The sequence below is a fragment of the Haliotis asinina genome, chromosome 12, assembly GCF_037392515.1.
Source record: "Haliotis asinina isolate JCU_RB_2024 chromosome 12, JCU_Hal_asi_v2, whole genome shotgun sequence".
Classification (NCBI taxonomy): domain Eukaryota; kingdom Metazoa; phylum Mollusca; class Gastropoda; order Lepetellida; family Haliotidae; genus Haliotis; species Haliotis asinina.
The window spans coordinates 651,325-670,871 of NC_090291.1; the positions used below are offsets into that span (position 1 = coordinate 651,325).

At 43.4% G+C, this 19,547-nt stretch overlaps 1 protein-coding gene across 1 annotated transcript in view; it reads right to left on the reverse strand.

Annotated features, from left to right (window-relative positions):
• Nucleotides 1-3,139: 3,139 nt before the first annotated feature.
• Nucleotides 3,140-19,547, reverse strand: part of LOC137257596 (pseudouridylate synthase RPUSD2-like) — a 48,994-nt gene continuing 32,586 nt past the window's right edge. The window contains exons 5-11 of the mRNA XM_067794914.1: nt 18,335-18,501; nt 8,556-8,697; nt 7,781-7,917; nt 7,188-7,241; nt 5,196-5,287; nt 4,292-4,663; nt 3,140-3,946 (exon numbers count right to left, since the gene is read on the reverse strand). Coding sequence (XP_067651015.1) covers nt 3,881-3,946; nt 4,292-4,663; nt 5,196-5,287; nt 7,188-7,241; nt 7,781-7,917; nt 8,556-8,697; nt 18,335-18,501 — 1,030 coding nt within the window. The 3' untranslated portion in view covers nt 3,140-3,880. The remainder of the gene's footprint in view (nt 3,947-4,291; nt 4,664-5,195; nt 5,288-7,187; nt 7,242-7,780; nt 7,918-8,555; nt 8,698-18,334; nt 18,502-19,547) is intronic.

Below are 19,547 nucleotides of genomic sequence, written 5' to 3' on the forward strand. Positions count from 1 at the left end.
CCATGGAGCCTATATAGAGTATCCCTGATACAACTAAATGAAAATCGTTCCTTCTGTGACGTCACTGCAGGGCTCTGGCGACAGAGTTACATAACCTGTCTATGGTTTCGTTTGCGGGCGAGAGAGCAGATGGCTTTTGAGCAGCTTTTGAGTGCTTGATATTAATTAACCGCAAGTTTTTTGTTTTTGTATTGTTTTTTTGTTTTAAAAAATGGTGTTCCGTTTATGACTAACCAGAAGTCTTTCATATGCAGTGATAAAAAGAGTAAAAAATGAGTTTATTCGTTCTTTAACTCCCATTTAACTCTGCACTAAGGCCCTGGACCATACTCCATAATGCATGGCTGAAACAGCTGGCATTCGTGGCATGGAATAAAAAATCAAAAGTTTCTATCATCAGAATGAGTAAAGAATAACTGACAAAATAGATGCTATGTATAAGTTGACTGAAATCCGTCAGAAACACAACAGGTTTCGTACATAGGTATGTTTCGTTCATAATGAAACAGGCCACCAAGAAGAGATGAGAGGGTGGCACGATTAATCCATAACACCGGTACAGCTTAACCGGTGAAGCAAATGTAGCTCTACGTTCGCACCATGAAAGAGTTGAACAAGGTTTATTCGTTTGTTGTTTAAAAATCGCACTCAGATTTATGTCCCTTGTATGACTGCAGTCTGTAAATATCCCAGTCTGTTACTAGTCCAGTTGTGAACACTATGAGTGTCTTCTCAAATGGGCTGTCAAACTAGCAACAGCCCTGCCGGGCCACTGGTTGAACAAGGAACTCTCTTGTCAACTGTATTTCAACAAGGAACTCTCCTGTCAAGTGTAGTGAAGCAAGAAACACTCTTCTCAAGTGTGGTTGAACATTGAACTCTCTTGTCAAGTGTATTTGAACAAGGTCCCCTCTTGTCAAGTGTAGTTGAAGAAGGAAGTCTAATTTTGTGGGGAACTGTAGTCCGTTTGGCTAAAGGCGGAACGATGACTTGCAATCTAACTCGAAAACTAATAAACATAAAATACTCAATGAAACCCTGATCATAATGGAAACTTGATGCCAACTCTGTGGGATTTTTGCGAATATTGTTTTCAAAAAGTAAAAAAAAAGTTGTTTAACAAAATATCATTAAAATATTGACACATTTCACTATTTGTTACCAGGAAGGAGTGCAGAGAAAGGGACAGCCAGATGTGCGACACAGGAAAGGTTAAGAAAGAGTAGCTTTGTTGGCACTTGTGCACCAGGTTCTTGAACATCCGTCTGTCTCTCCCTCCCTGCACCTGTCTCCCCACTCCCTCGCAACTAACAGTGAAATGTGTCAATATTTTAAGGATAGTTTGTCAAGCAACTCTTCTGCTTTTAGGACAAAAAGTCTGAAAACAAGAGTTTTTTTATGGATGACAACTTCTTCATTGTGAAGGGTCACTACGTTTTGAAGCATGTTCTTACTTCTCCATCTGGAAAAAAACACACACAGCTGGTATAATGTTTTGATCATATCAGGATTTCATTAAGTATTTTATGTCATTGATTTTGCACATAACACACAGGGTTGGTGTGTGTGCGTGTGTGTGTGCGTGCGTGCGTGCGTGCGTGGTGTGGATGTGGGGGTATTGTGGTCTTCACTCTATACATCAATTCTAGGGGAATGGATCACTGACACTGTCCACTCTTCTTCATAACAATCACCCCCACCCACCCATAAACGGGTCCCTATTAACGTAGTTTACTGTCTATGATAACGACATTCCCGGCGTTTATATATTTTCTGAGATTCTAACTGATTTTAACAAATTAACGTCTTTAACATATATATTTGGGATACCACTTTCTTCATGACAGTCGATTGCTGATTGTGCGTGCTGTTTGTGAGATGCCTTACTTTAAGGGTTCGAATCCTGGATGAAATTCAGCGAATGAGTTATGCACAAAATACCATGGCACGCGTTGTGGTCCAAAGGTAAATCACTCCCAAATTATTAGTTAACTTAACATCATTTCAACAGCGTATCAGAAATATTACTGTGATTTGGCTCTGGGTTAAGAAACATTCAAAACGATGGAGTGAGTTTACTTTTACGCAGATTGAGCAATATTCCAGCAACAACGATTAACATGTTACATGAAAGCGCAATGGCAGTAACGCAAACCACAATATTGTCTTTTAGAAGTGATAACTTTGAGGTTTCTCTTACAGGTTGATGAATGTTTACACGTAACTGCCCCGGAATCAACAATTTGCATTAATTTCCGAGTCCATTTTGCCTATCAAATACACCATCATATTTAACACTAACTTTAACAGATAATACTATTGTACGTAAACATGTCAATTCATGTCTCAACATTATTCTATCAAGAAATGTTAAATGGACAGAGGGCCTTGAGTGAGAGATCATTTGCTCCAGCTGCAGCCTTTAGTCTCTGAATATATACAACTTTGATAGAAACAAACGAATCCATTTATACTGTAAAGGGGTACAGCAAGTAAGAGAGAATCAGAACCCTAGGACTTGCTTTGTTTAGTGGTTTATTATAATAATGGGCTTGCAGGTGATATGAGTGCATGGACTGTGAGACAAACAAAAAGTAGTCCTACTTCCACAATCTTCCAATCTATGCCCCCATGATGTTTCTTATTAGGGTTCTGCAGATAGATGTGTGTGTCTGTGTGTGTGTCTCTCTCTCTCTGTATGGATGTGTGCGTGTCCCTGTCCATGTCAGTGTCACCTTGTCCTGAGCAGGTGGCTTGTTTATAATGCTTTCAGAAATTAAGGATTTGTCATCATTATGTACCTGGGTAATTATTTTGTACTTTTGTTGGTTGAACATCTTCTGTTAGGTGTAAGGGGGGAGGGGGCTAGGAGTGTTGAGTGTGCAGTGAGAGGTCATGAAAATGACAATGCCAAGGCAGGGTGTGCGTTGTTTCAAATATAAAATTAGCATGGCTTCAGGACATGCCAGGTATTGCAGGGAGAGTGATGTCAGGAGAAACTCTACATATACACCAGCATGGACAACAACAAACCCACCTCTCAGAAACACACGAAAAATGTCCCCGTTAGGGATAAATGTTGGGATTAAGATAACCAAACCAGTTATTATGAGTCTTTCTTTCATTACCATAACAATGCTAGAGAATGAATATGTTGTTTGTTTATTTCACTTCATTTGGTGCAGATTATATACATGTGGAGGCTTACATGCCAATCTTACATCAGACACACAGAGACACATCATGTCCATCTTACATCAGACACACACATACAACATGTCAATCTTACATCAGACACACAGACATACCATGCCCATCTTACATCAGACTCACAGAGACACACCATGCCCATCTTACATCAGACACACAGACACACACACACTTGCAACAGACAGACACATCACATCTGGACACATGCCATGTCTGTCTGACATCAGAAACAAGAAGATGCAGATACACACATCCTTCACACACAAGTTGTGTCATACAATGTCAATGACATATGACACATGACGTCTTACACATCACATCCATCTTATGCACACCACATCCATATGACATCAGGAACAAGCAAATGTACACACACACACGCACACACCAAATCAGTTTGGTATTAGACATAAGCAGACGAACATAAACCACATACATCACTGACAAATGGACACATACCATGTCTTGCAGACATCAGCTGCATGAAGTAGATGCACACCAACACACATCATAGTCACTGGGCACAAGTAGATACACACATATCACATCTAACATCAGATAAAAATTAGACACACACACACAATGTCTGTCTGACATCATACCCACATAGACACACATATCTATCTGAAACAAGACACAAACAGATGCACACAACCTAAAAGTGATGGTATCAGTGATCCTGCCAGTCTTCCTTAGCCCAGTCTGGTAATGGTGTGCTGTATTCCCAGCCAGGACCCTGGAACAAAAACAACATGGAAAACTGAGTCAGAACGGATAATCTGCTCATACACAAAATATTCTTAGAATGCTACTTGCAAAAATTCCATTTTCCTCTACATCAAGCCACTCAATCCCTCTACATCATGACCCTCAATCCCCTACTCGTAACTGGACTTCCCTTTGAAATAGAATTGTCATTACTTGTGAAATCTTCTCGGTGCACCTTTCACCAAAGGATGGGTGACAAAATCATAGCAACATGTCCTTCATCATGGAGGGAGATATCAGCTTTGAAGTGTTGCAAAGTCTGCAACGCTGGGTCTTGTACTATTTCTGAAGATGCCTAATGTAAACCACTCACAGCATACTTGAGAGCGTGCAGGTACATGACCAGCTCCTCTTCCCGGGGGTCAACATACTTCAGCCGACAACTGGAACAGTTTGGATCTGGGATCCACTTCTTCCTGTCAAAGGGTGGAATGTCAGGACAAGGGGCCTCATCAGTTCTTGATCTCTTGACCGGAGGTTCCTTAACCTGTTCACCAACAGCCTCGCTCCCAGCAACACCACTACAGCCTGCCCCTTCAGTGCCTGACTTGCAGGTACTACAGTCCGCAGTCTCTCCTTCCAGCTTGGAGGCATCAGCTATTTCCTTCAGTCTCTCTTCAAACAGAGGATTTGCACCATCTGTCCAGTGGCCTATGTTGTGAAGCTCCAGCATTCTATCCGATACCTGAACATGATTCAAAACCGTACAAGCACCTTAAGATGATTCACAAGCACAAAGGCACCTGACAATGAGTCGCTAACAAATGAACACCTGATGATGATTCACTAACATCACTGACTTTCTTGCTGATATCTCATGACAAATATTAGTTAATTTCTCATGAAAAATTACATTATGGTACTTGCATGAGACTATAAGACAAGTGGCTAATCTTTGTTCTGTTGGACGAAACAACAACAGCACTAGCATGATTCTAAGCCTATGGACAGTCGATTGGAGCTGGTAGGGGTAGAGGTTAAGATTCATTAAATGACAATTGGAACCCTCGTGAAAATAGGTGCCAATGAACTATGCAACCCCTCCATCCCACCATTCACAAACCCCCTGAACACCCGCCTTTTAAGACATCTGGAGTTTATGACCTCCTTCGACATGAGATTGCTTTGTATAGTGTCACCCTAAGATAGACCTATAACCAGCTGATCCTCACAGCAAAGGGATGCAACTCCGCACAGCCCCTGATATCCACACTGACCTCCTGATCTGTCCGCTCCATCATGCCTCCCTTGTTCTTGTTAGGACCCCAGGCCTCGCTGTTGTAGAACGGGTCATTTATGATAGGATGACCTGGACACGACAATATGGGGAACATAACTGTCAAGATCACAAATGTTTCTGTTGATTATATTGTTTGTGATACTTTAAAGGTCACATGCAATAAAAAAATCAAACATAATTAAAACACAATTATCACTTATTCATGACATCTATTATACATTGCTGCTTGTTAAAAAACAAATAAACAAAATTATAAGCATAAAGCAGGACTTGAAAGAGTTTGCACCAGTTTCCGTCAAATCTATTCATCCGAAAAAATTGATGTAGTTTGTTTGCAACCCACAGACATAAAAACCTGTCATGTGCACAAGTATCACATCTGCCTAATTACATAATGTAGCAGAGACAGGACTCTCTTAGTTTGTTTATGGTGTATAGCCTGATAGGTGTTAAGTTCAAACTGCATGTGGTCAATGATTGAAGCTGTCTATTGTATATTGCCTTTAGCAGACAGGCAGGCAGACATACAGGTGTCAATAAACCAGACATTCAGCTTACTCTGTGACAGAGGCTACTTACTACAATCAACAAGCTTGTTTATGTAACGAGTAGACTATTCACTTGTTTGTGTACACAACCAAGATTAGACTACTGCTCACGACCTCATACTCCGAGCATGCATACTGTTTCAAGCTCAGCGAACCTATTCACTGCGCATGCGTTATGGGCGCAGCGCAGCGCAGCACAGCTGTTGAAACCAGTTTGCCCCCAGCGCTGTGGGGAATTTAGTGAATCGTTTGAACTCCGATTTCGCAGGCTTTTTTGTCATCACGTTTTTTTCAACTTTATAGACTGAATTGGCACTTTTCATGATTTGTTTCGGTAAGTGCATACCTAAAGGTATCAGATTCTGCAAAGCTGTGTTTTACGTTGCATGTGACCTTTAAATAGATGTAGTATTGTATTATTACAGTGTTTATTATACTTTGCATGGTTGTTGTTAGATTATATATATATATATATCTGGTAATACTATAGAGTTGTATTAAGGGAAGCAGAACCAAGTATGGCCAGATAGCTGGGGAGCGGATTGAAGGTGTAGAGTAGCTTGGGTATGGGAGGTCAGGAGAAATAGTGAGAGGGGGTAGTAATCTATACAGTCAGCCAGAATCTCCATTCTGTTCACCTGCATGGATTCAAGCACTAATATTGTGTCATATCTCATGCTGGCTGGAGTAAGTGTTTATTCCTCTTATTATTACTACTTTCTACATGAAGGAGTACATATAGAGAGAGGTTTTTCAATGGATGGACTATTTCTAGACATATGTATGGATAAATACCTTTTATAACCACGTAATGAATATAAAGTTACTGTTCCACCTACCGTTCCATTTTCAAAAATGTAAATGGGAGTAAAGTGTTAGCTAATGACACATGCCTTTAGAAGTAACCGTAGTTACATGTATTGTATTGTAGTGTAGTGTCCTGGAACTGGCCGCTTATCCCTAAAGTAAAGGAGAGATGAAGGAGACAAGGGTCTGTGCTGGTGCACAAGGAGACAAGGGACAACTGCTTGCCCAGCCCACTTACTCTGTGTACCTCTCTGACAAGAGACAGGTGGCAGCACTACCCAACTACCCATGCTCAGGCTATGACTACACTATATGTTTTAGAAAGTGGGCTACTACAAGATGTGCTATTACTTGGGATTACACTTTCTCAGAAAAGAACAGATTATAGTACTCTTGGGGTAGGGGGTACGATCGTGGTGTTTAATCCAATTCTCATGGAAAGGCTGCCAACAAAACATGACTCATTACTACTGCATCTCTCTAACTTATCTGAGCAGGAATATCTTCCACGTAACTATGCCTGGGTTGACTAGAAGTTGAATATTTTTTGTCACATCACACTATTTTGAAGATGTTGAAACAGATGCACTGTCTGTACGTGTCATGTGACCTACCTTCGAACTGAAGGTGTACTCGGATCTGATGGGTCCGGCCTGTGTGAGGCACACCTGCAACATTCATTTGACTGTTCCACATTCATCATACAGAAGTGATAGCAATAGCATTCTACCTATACAGCACTCAGATGAGCTCATGATGCTCAAGGTCATTTATCATTACCAGTTTGGTGAGTGGATTAGTGGACTTGAGAAGATTCGGGTTAGAATTGAACTTCAGCAACCAATGCTTGTCATAAGAAACGACTGATGTTGACATATGTCACCGTATCCAAATTGCACAGATCGATGCTCATGCTGTTGGTTGTTGGATTGTCTGGTCTGGAATATTGCTGAGTGCAGCATTACACAAAAAAACCAACCAACAACAGTGGATGAGAGTGAAATTCCCCACATGGAGGCTAACACTCCACAGTACCTGCTGATTCTACCATGTACTCATTCATGGCTCACCCTACTCTTCTGTCCCAGTACCAACCACAGAGTCATATATTACTCTGTTCGTCATTTTACAGACTGAGTCATCATTTCTAGACAAGTGCACAGTAGTGAGTATATCAGATAGGAGATTGATGGAGAAGGTTTCATACATCTAACTACACTGGATGTGCCGTTGTAACTGAGCCTCTCAAATGTTGTGTGACACGGCTTGCCATCAGGTCTCACTCGGAATAGTCCCAGCTTCTGGGAGATGACACCAATAGGTTCGCGGCACTCAATCTTCCCACTGAAACCAACCAGATGCAGCAACCATGGAAGACCAGACTACATTTAGCAAGTTAAGATGAGATTTGGAAAGTAGACATGCAATCTATACAGATGGACAGTCAAAGCATCCTGTTGGGTAAGTAACTTCATACTGTCATATACAGAACAATCACTAGTAAGTGAGTTTTAGTTTCACACCACTTTGGGCAATATTCCAGCAATATCATGGCAAGGGACACCTGAAATGAGCTTCACACAAGTTACCTATGTAGGGAATTGAACACGAGTCTTCATCATGACGAGCAAACACTTTGACCACTAGACTACCCTACCGCCCTTAACAATCATGACATACTCATATTCTGCATATCCTCCACCAATGTCTGGTGAAGTCGTTACAACAGACACTCCTGAGCAGACTGAATTTTGCTTAAAATTTAAACAAGAACTATCTGAAGTTTCTTGAGTTTAGCTCCGAATGAGTCAACTCTGACCTTATTCAAACTTAAGTCTAATTTGTTAGAAAAGAAATATCCCAGAATAGCAAAAAGGCAACAGTTCATGGCTAGATTGATACGTCCAAAGTTTGATGAAGAAATATGGATTGGACTTTGAGTATGACTGACTAACTGAGTTTACTTTTACTAAATCACCTACTCTGGAAACTTGCCAACCACTCTACAGACATACTCCTTCTGAACTTCTCTCTTCAACACCTGATCCTCCAACAGCTTTGTCTTCTGGGATGTTTTCCCCATAATAAGCACCCCAGACGTCAGTCTGTCCAGCCGATAGATGTCTGCAACACAAACAGGATGAGTGAGCGAGGCCTGTATTTGGAGCTGACCAGCCATTAGGTCTGGGATGGGTGATTGGGTAATCGAACCTGGATCAGGTACTGCTGGATTTGAGTCCTGCCTCTTATTATCCAGTACCCAGAAAGGGAGACAAATTTGTAACGACAAGGGCAGATAATAACTTGTCTTTTTCATAATAGATTGGTCGCTACTAGGCTTTCTATTGGCCCATGTCACCCAAAAACTGTAAAACCAACAACTGCCACCCTTTCCAGAATAATCTCTGTCAAATTGAGATTGAATATTCAGAAAGCTGAACGACTCAGTGTATTTCATATATTTTAACATACTCAAGCATTATAGTTGTGAGTCAGGAAAAGGAAACATTGTATTTACTTCTCTTTTGGGTTCCTTTTGTTTGCTTGTTGTTTATTATCCCATTATCCCAATTTTCTAGCCACATCATGGTCGTCTGTAAACAATGAAGTCAGGACCAGACAGTCAAGTGATTGACATCATGAGAATTAACCCACACAACTGAAATACTATGTCATGTGACAACCACGACAGTGAGCATGATCATCTGATCCTGTTAGTCGCCTCTTTCGACAAGCATCGTCACAACTGAAATACTATGTCATGTGACAACCACGACAGTGAGAATGATCATCTGATCCTGTTAGTCGCCTCTTTCGACAAGCATCGTCACAATTGAAATACTATGACATGTGACAACCACGGCAGTGAGAATGATCACCTGATCCTTTAAGTCAACTCTAACAACAAGCTAAATCAAATCTGGGTATTCAAAGGTTCTTCTCATGTTAAAGCAGAATATAAGAGAATTGCAATAATTTGCTGGGTGAAAGATAAAGTCATCAGAAACATATATCCAAAGATTTAACTACAAATTGTGCATATTTATGCCTTAATTGTGAAAACAGTTTCCGCTATCTCAGCTTCGGCAATTCTGCATATACCGCTGGGAGTCACACGATCTCACCTATCATGACATCAAATGTGTCTAGAGTCCAAAGACCAAGCGCTACAGTTTCTGTCATTTCTCAAAATGGTATGATAGCATATTCTGTTGCCTGAGGATGCACAGACCCATCAAACAATTAAAAATAGCCACCATTTTATTTGTTTTACAAGTGAAAAGGCAGACTTAGGCAAAAGATATGTTTCGATCGTTCTGAGTCATGTGCACTTACTTTCAAGACAAGTCAGCATTGGAATGCACTCACCACAGTCACACCTAAGACTATGTTAAAGTACAATGAATTATTAAAATCTAAATATTTTAGATATTTAAATACTTACCTTACCATAGGTCTTATGCATATTACCTCTAGCTTCGATAAACGAGATCAGACAGTCGTTGATTCGCCATCCCCTCGATGGCTACCTCATGTAATCTACGAATGTAGTCACGGAAGTGACGTGATCTCTCCACTCGCACGAGAGTGCAGAATCCAAAATTCACTTTTACCGTCAACCGGAAGGTCCGAAGAGTCCAAAGTGGGGAGGAGCATCCAGCGTTGGGAGGGAGTCATCGCCCTATGGTAAGGTAAGTATTTAAATATCTAAAATATTTAGATTTTAATAAATTTTTAACTTACCTTACCATAGGTCTTATGCATATGGCTTCGACAGATGGATGGTGGTGTGGACTCCGGAGGACCATCCCTCAGCAAACAGTGCACATGCATCAGGAGAACTCGGGAAAGCCAATGTCAACGGTCTCAGGATAATACCTGGAACAGGACAAAGAGCAACCCAATAGAACTCCAAAGAAAAACCGACGCACCCTGGGGGTGAGGTTAATCTTAAGACCAAAGGTAAGTAGAAGTGTAGTTACCTAATGGGCGGATGGTCGGGTAAGTTGCTGAGCAACCACCAATGGACCAAATGACTGTAACCCCTCCACGTCTTCAACTGCCAAGTCCCTCAAGTAGTGGGATGCGAAGACAGTTGATGACCTCCAGAAACAGCCCTCCATGATCTGCGGTACTGTGCAGTTCCGATGGAGGGCCATCGTAGACGCCAAGGCCCTGATCTCGTGCGGGTTACTTGCTACCGGTTGAGGCAGGTGCTTGTCGTCATAGGCCGCCAGGATAGTCGATCTGAGCCAGAGGGCAATAGTATTTCTGTTTACTTCGCCTTTGCAGGACACGGCAAAGGGAATGAATAACCTTTTGCGGGATCGTCTCCTAGAGGCTGACCTTTTAATATAGCATCTGAGAGCCCTGACTGGACATAGCAGCTCCTCCTCCAAGTCATGATGACCCAGGATCGTAGACAAAGGAGGGATGGAAAATAGTCTGTTAGGCTGCCCGGGAAGCTGGTTCTTAGCCACAAAATCCCAAAGCAAACCCAAATGAACACGTCCGTGTCTTGACTGTTCAAATCGGATCTGAGTAACGTCAAGAGCATGGATCTCGCTGACTCTAGCCGCTGTTGCCAATGATAGTAAGAAAACCGTCTTCTTGGAAAGCTGTTCAAAGGAGGCTTCTTCTAATGGCTCGTACGGCGGCCCTCTGAGATGTTGAAGGACAACATTAAGATCCCAAGCTGGAGGACGGAACTTGGCCTTCTGGTCTTCCAGCTTGAAAGCTTTGAGAAGCGCAATAAGTTCCGGTATCTTGGAGATCTGTGTATCTGACTTGATAGCAAGGACAGAATTCAAAGCTGACAAATAGGTGCCTAAGGTACTGCCTTTGAGATGTCTAGAGTTCCGTAGGTAGAGAAGGAACTGTGCCACAAACTGAGGAGATGCTGCCATGGGATCTTGAGATCTTCGTGCGCAAAAATTCTCAAAAGAGCGCCATTTGTCGTCATATAAAGAACGGGTAGAAACTCTATGCGCGCGAGCTATAACGTTCGCCACGTGCGCAGAGTAGCCCTTAGCCTTTAATGCTCTCTGCAGATGACCCATGCGTGAAGATGGAATCGCAGTGGATCCGGATGCAGCTGTCGACTGTGTGGATGTCGAAGCAGATGCAACCACTCTGGAAGTTTGTAAGGGTCTCCGCTGGCGAGCAGTCGAAGATCGGGAAACCACGATCTGGCTGGCCACCAAGGTGCGACCAAAAGCAGTCGGAGGTTCCACGTCAGTCTGATCTTGGCAATTACATCCGAGAGAAGGATTGGAGGAGGGAATGCATATGCGTCCAGGCCTTCCCATGATAGAGACATCGCGTCGACTGCCCACGCCTGAGGATCCGGCACGGGAGATACGTACGTTGGTAACTGGTGATTGAAACTGGTGGCAAAAAGATCTACCAGTGGTCTCCCGAGTTGCCAGCAAATCTGGCGAAATGCGTCCGGATGAAGCATCCACTCCGTCGGGGATGGTTTGCCGGGGCGCGACAGGGCGTCTGCCAGAATGTTTTTGCAGCCGGGAATGTGACGAGCCGCGATCATGATGCCGTTGCTGTCTACCAGATCCGCTAACAGGAACATCTGGTCCAGAAGTTGTTTGGACCTGGTTGTACCCTGATTGTGAATCACCCACACGACCGTGGAATTGTCGGACGCTACCAGGAGTCTGGAGTTTGTTAGAACCGGTAGCCAGTGGCGGACCGCTAGGATGACTGCTTGCATCTCCAGGTTGTTGATATGCCACTCACTTTCGGCGTCTGACCACAGCCCTGAGGTTGTCTGGCTGTTCCAGTGAGCGCCCCATCCCAAGAGGGATGCGTCTACAAACAATTCGTGGTCGTGGTTGAAGCTTGTCAAACAAACACCGGCGCAGACGTTCCACTCTACCGTCCACCACCTGAGGTACTGATGCAGGTGCGGGGGTAGAAGAAATGATGACTGGAGGTCGTTCTCTCGAATGAATGGTAATAGGAACCTCTGTAGTGGGCGCAGCATAAGCCGTCCTCTGAGGGTGAGGTCCTGCGCCGACGTCAACAAGCCCAACAGAGACTGCCATTCTCTGAGGGTGAGAGGTAGGGACAGAGCTCGATCCGTAAAGGCGAGAATCTTCTGCCATCGATCGGGAGGGACCCTGACCAGATTGAGCCGAGTCAGGAACAACCCCCCAATGAAAGTTAACTCCTGCGTTGGTTCCAGTTGCGACTTCTCGATATTGATAATCCATCCCAACTGCTGAAGTAGGCGTGTGGAGAAGTCCAGTTGTTTGCGTAGCAACTGAGGATTGCAGTGATTTAGAAAACAATCGTCGATGTAAGGATCGAAGTCTATCCCCCGGAGGTGCAGAAACCGGGTGACAGGCAGAGTGACCCGAGTGAAAAGCCACGGGGCCGTAGAAATTCCAAACGGCAGCACTCGCCACTGGTAGTGTACTCCGTTGAATATGAAACGCAGGAATTTCCTGTGGCGTGGGAATACAGGAACGTGCAGGTAAGCATCCTGTAAATCTAGGCTGGCCATCCAAGCTCCGGGTGACAACTTGGCTCGGATCTGATCCAGTGACGTCATTCGGAAATGCGGGGGCTCGGCTAAATACAGGTTGTTGAAAGACGCCATGTTGTGAATCATCCGCATTTTGGTGGAACCTTTCTTGGGTATCAGGAAGATGGGTGAATAGAACCCCGGGGAGTGATGGGGTTCTGACACTATCTCTATAGCATGTTTTGTTAATAAAATGTTGATGTTTTCTAGTATAAGTACCTGTTGATCTATTGAGTACACTCGTGACAGGGGAGTGGTAGTCAACGGCGGAGCTCTGGCTAGTGGTAGCTTGTAGCCGACTCTCAGGATCTTGCAAACAAACGGGTCTTCCAGGAATGTCCAGTTGGCCCAGAAGATCCCTAGTCTCCCACCTACAGGGGTCGGATGAACTGGTACGACTGGGGGTGGGAGGTCCCAGTCGTAGTAGTCCATGGCTTCAGCGGCCGGAGTAGGGACGCTTGCCCCTACCTCGACCGGACGTAGCTGGGGCATCCCTGCAGCGTTCTTGCGGCTTGCGCTGGACATCTGAGTCCTTGGTACGACCTCGTCCCCTCCCAAACGAGGAACGGATAGACTCTCTCCTGGGTACATATCTTTTCTTGGCATTACCCCTGGCTCGGCCACGAAATGCAGAGCCCAAGGCCTCGAAAGTTGACAGCGCCACTTCCGTGTTAGTAAGTTCGGCATGTTGTTTATACACCGTCGGTATCTTTTCATCAAAGAGGAACTTAGACGTAAATGGTGCACGAAGTAGTTGACGTTTAAATTCCTCTTGCCAAGAACAAGCATCTAAAAATCCAGATCGGCGCATAGTTGTAGTCATGGCTAGCGCCGCGCGTAAATGTCCAAGTAGGTCATGGAGTACTCTGCCTTGCCAAGCAAAAATGGTAGTTAAATGATCCACCCTCGAGGCATTATCCTCTGACAAATCCAAGGCTGCAGCGGAGGTGGCTGACGCAAGCGCCGAGATAGGTTTGAGCATACGTTTCAGTTCTGTATCAATAGCTGCTAGCTTTGAATCCTGAACTCTGTAAGATGACGGAGTTGAGCTTGACAACCTCTTAATTGAATCGTCTAGCACCGCCCCGTTGTCGGCAAAATCCAGACTGTGTACTTTATAATCTGATTTCTTAGACTTCGACGCTTTGATGGTTGGATTTAAGGATAACTTCGCAAAGTCCGAGTCTAACAAAGCAACCGCATCCGCCACCATAGGGTGTGGTGGAATAAGTAACTCAGGAGACAAGTGAATCGACGCCGGGTTGCTTGAATCCGAAGAAGGGGAAGGACAGTCCGGTAATCTGTCGGCAATCCACTCAAAGACAGCAGTTAAGGGAAGATAGGTGCCATCACTATCACCAACATTGCCAGGTTCCTCCTCATAGTCTGGACAAAAGAACTGTTCCTCGTGATCCTCCCAGGAAATAGAGGTTGATTCTCGTCGCTGACTCGAGTTGGAAGCAGAGTTCTTAGTGTTAAATTCCTTGCAGGAAGTCCGCAGTGGTTCCGGCGATCGCGAACGCTGGGATCTAGAGAGACGTCGTGGTGATCTTGACCGAGATCGCACTCTACGTCTGCTTCTGGTACGTGAGTCTTCCTCTAAGGAGCGCCTTGGAGAGCGGGAAACAGACCGGGAGCGCCGGCGTCTGCTACGGTGTGGAGAACGAGAGCGCCGACCCTTCGGGGACCTAGAACGAGATCTGCGCCGGGAGCGCTCAGCCTCTAAACGACGAGCGCGCTCTTCATCCAACTGGCGCTGTAACATTTCTTCTTTAGTCAGCGTATGAGACACTCTGGGGATTCGATAAGAAGTAGTTATAGGAGCAAGGTCCGGCAACAACATTGGCGCTGGCGTTGGTACAGGCGCTGGCGTCAGAATAGGCGCTGGCGTCGGAATAAGCGCTGACGAAAACACCGGTGCTGATGTAAACAAAGGCGCCGGGACAGGCAGTGGCGCCGGGACAGGCAGAGGCGCTGGTACAGGCAACGGCGCTGGCGTAAGTCTAGGCGCTGTCGTTGGTAAAGGTGTAGACAACGAGGTAGGGAGTACAGCAGCGCCCGGTGTCAAGAGAGATCGCAGAAGCTTCTGAACTTCAGGATGGGATAAGGCATCCGGGTGAGATAAATCTACAAAGGCGTCCGAACGCGTAGGCTCTGGAGAGGAGCGTGCCGGCGTAATAGATGAGCGCCCCACACTAGGCGTTGATACTGGTACTGAAGGCGGTGGTAGATCCTGGTCGTCAGGTAAGGATCCAAAGGAAGACGCTGGCGACGACATTCTTCTCTTACGTTGCGTAAAGCGTTTCCTCCGAACCGCCAAAAAGGTCTTGAAATCGGCGAGAGATAACGCTTGACAGTGTAGGCACCGATTATCGATGGAGCAAACAGCGGACGCACAATCCGGACACCAGGGATGTGGGTCCTTGGCTGACTTCTGCCCCTTGCAGACAGTACAATAGTGTCGAGTCATACACAGAAACTGTAACAGACAAGAAACCAAGACTTGACGACATGTTGATACAATACTAGGAGAAAAACCCCCTACATAAAAATGTAGAAAGTAGTTGCACCCCTACGTAAAAAATAGACACACCCGTAAGTGCGGGGCAGCGAAAAAACAACAACCACAATGGCTGCCTTCGCTACGCTGAAATTCATGGCAGAAAAAGGTATGATAAATACCGAAAACACAAGTGAAAATGACCAAGCATGGGCAGAAACATGACGGGCAAACAACCAACAAGATGAATTACCCCCATGGACGTCATACCGTTCTCACCTACGACACGGACAAGCCATGCCTGAGTGAGAAAAGAACAACACGAGGTAGCAAGGTAAGCACATTAAATGCTTGTATGACTTGACTTTGATACATAATGAGGGGATACAAACCATACCTACCAAGGAGTAGCAACTTTATTGAAACTACACACAGTAGGAAAAAACTGAAAACCAACACGTCCGTTCGCACGAACGCTAAAGGTAAAAGTGAATTTTGGATTCTGCGCTCTCGCGCGAGTGGAGAGATCACGTCACTTCCGTGACTACATTCGTAGATTACATGAGGTAGCCATCGAGGGGATGGCGAATCAACGACTGTCTGATCTCGTTTAGCGAAGCTAGAGGTAATATGCATAAGACCTATGGTAAGGTAAGTTAAAATAACAGTTTTTGTATGACAGTGTAAATGGGGCAAGATTGACGTGCAAGGTCCGTGAGTGGATGGGGTCAACGTGTGTGTGCGTGCGTGTATGCATGCGTGTAATATCATTATTTATGTATTTTATTTGTTTTAGCCGTCTGATTGTTGAAGGAATGGAGGGGTGTCATGCAATAAGGTATTATGTTCAGTAGCTGTGTGTGCTTGAGGGTTGTTTGTGCCACTGTGTGTTGTCTACAGGTGTGCTATTTTAATATCATCATTGTTTTTGTCCTTGTGTTATTGTGTCTCATATGCCTAAAGAGGCCGGACTCTGTACCACGGTGTGACACGTTGTAATAAAGAATTTTCTTCTTCAGAATTAGAATCAGCAACTTTACCCATCAAGCATAAAACATGCTTATTGTTTTGAATGCTATTATAAACAAATACCTCACAAACCGTGTATTTTACAAGATGATTTGTACGACAAAACAAATTGAAGCTAACTATTATGGATACATAGAAAAGGTACAAACTACATACCTGAAATTATTTTGAAATGTTTGCAAGTGTGCATCAAATGAGGCGAAATTGAGTGGGTGTGGCAGATATGTGCACATTTCTACTCAAATACATGTATGAGTTACCATAAGAATGGAATCATACCGCCATCACCACCAGTGTTATTTTTTCCTCAAAAACAACTTGATGAAGATGGCAAACATACATGGGTTTCAGAAGTGTGTCACCTACTTTTCACAACTGTTTTTCCAAATGTGTAGATAGAGCAAGATGCAGGAAAAATACAAATGTTTAGCAGCACTTTTGCACAAAGAATCCATGATATATATTCCCAAGTTTGGCATGACTCTCCTTGTACATCCGCACTGTTAAAGAATTATGCGACTTTCAAAACATTATTACAGTCTGGAATATACCTTCCAGCACTAAGTGATAACAACTCGTACATTCTGTAAATTATGTATTGCACTGCATTTGTTTAAAGTTTACCTACTGAGAAAAAAAAGAAACATTGTTACAAATGAAAACATACCTGCATGTACTATACATGTATATGTATGCATGTGGTAATCTAGGAGTTCTCCAAGATGCATACCATGTATTATTTGTTTTGTGAAAGTGATGCGGATCTCCGAACAAAACACTTACATAGCATCACTTTCCAAAGTCTATTCTGTTCTTGGTACAAAAAGTACCAAAACCATAACTTATGTTGCAATTTTCATAAAACATGTGTTTTCCTTTTCATGCAGATGTACATACATTCCTCCTGTCACGTGTTATGGCTATGTCGTCACAATCAGTTGTACTTTGGGTCACATGGCCAAAATATTGAATGTCCTGCTGATCGTGATGTGAAATCAGCTCGTACTGGTACAGTCTAAGATCCATGGTCACTGTCAAGTTGTCAAACATAACAAACAGGAGGCCACCGTCAACAGTCACATTTGACGTCATGTTATGTGATACTGCCTCTGCTCATTACCTGTCGGGCGTTTCCATAAAGGGCAGAAATCTGAGGTCATTTTTCATGTTTTTATTGTGATTTTTTGTGAAATTCTGATAACAGAAAGTGACTTTTAGGATGTGTTTTTCCATAAATCAAAAAATAGTTTTACGTTATATTCTCCTTTAAGACAACCAAGCTTTATAACCTGATATATTCACTTTTTGCAGGGCTCCAGAGAAGGTTCGTATCGGCGTATGTATAGATAATATGCACAATACAGTAGGAAATACTTTAGAAAACATAGCACATACACAACACAGCAATGGTGTATGGTCTTAGAGTCATTTACAGACATATTTATCGGAAAAAGTATTGTTTTATTGTTTACTGACAAGAGTAGCAATGTTGTGGTGCATACATGAAATGAAACACAAGATTAATGCTACATGATTAAATTCCATTCAGTACTACATATGTGCCCTTGAGCTCTTCCAGTACTCTTGTATTGAAAACATAAGGAGCATGTACTTCTGACATTGAAAACTTATCTGGAGCCCTGCCTTCATGATAAGGCAATCTCGTTTGTCTAACCTGATACACTCACTTCTCAGGTTGGAGCAGCCCATCTGTTTGCCCAGGATGAAGACAACAGAGTTGTGTCTGTACTTGCCACAAGGGTGGCATGGAACTGAGGATGGCTTGTTGATGACGATCAAGTCATCATTCTCTGCAATTACCTCAATGGGACAGCCAACCACAGGGTTCTCATGTCTAGAAGGGAAGTATCAGTATATGTGATATCAGAACATTCACTGGATTAAGGCATACAACTACTGACAAAATACTTCTGTCGATAGAAATCGAGGTCTTAAAATGTGTGCCAGTGAACTGCAGGTTAAGTAGATTTCTTTGAGTTCCCTCCCTTTGCAAACATCAGTTTCTGTGTGTCTTCCTGTTCATGTGTTGTAGGATGTGTCCATGGAAACAAGCATGATTTATGTGGTCTTCATGAGTCTGATGTCACTGATTTAACATCAGAAATGTCAGATAAGGCTGTATTTAAGGATACAAATGAGGATACATGACCTATAGTCTTGATATTAACAACTTCATGGTCTGGATACTATCATATACAGACAGACTTACAATACCATACTCATAATCTGGATATAACCCTGTATCTAGAACTTGTATACTATAAGGGTAATACTATTTTTCAGGGCATTATCATTTGCAGAAGCCCGAGGTCTTTCATTAACTGCCCAACGAAGGAGGGCATTTGAAAAGACCAAGGGTTTCTGCAAATGATAATGCCCTGAAAAATAGCGTTACCGTTATTATAGCTAAAATGAATAGAATTTTCAATAAAATAAGAAAAAAAACAGTGGGATCGGTTTAGAGGCATTTACTGCCATCAACAAAATGACGGAGGTCACTGACACACATTTTACAAATATAGCCACGTCATAGAACAATACAAATGACGTCACTATTGAGAGTGGGTGATTGAACTTCAACAGCTGAGCTACTTATGATGTCACCTAACAACGAGCTTGATAATGGCCCATTGTCAAGCATTTTGCGGGCATTAGCAAGTTACAGTGGCCCGCTCATTTCTGATAATGTGCGGTCGTCTTAATGATAATTCTATAATTCCATATACAGACAGACTGTACAATACCATACTCATAATCCACATATAACCCTTTATCATTGAAAGCTGTGTTCCACAGGAGATATCACTTGTGGCAGATCAGATGATATCTCCTAAGAAACATCGGTTTGACAGTACATTTTGCACAATGCCCTGACAATGC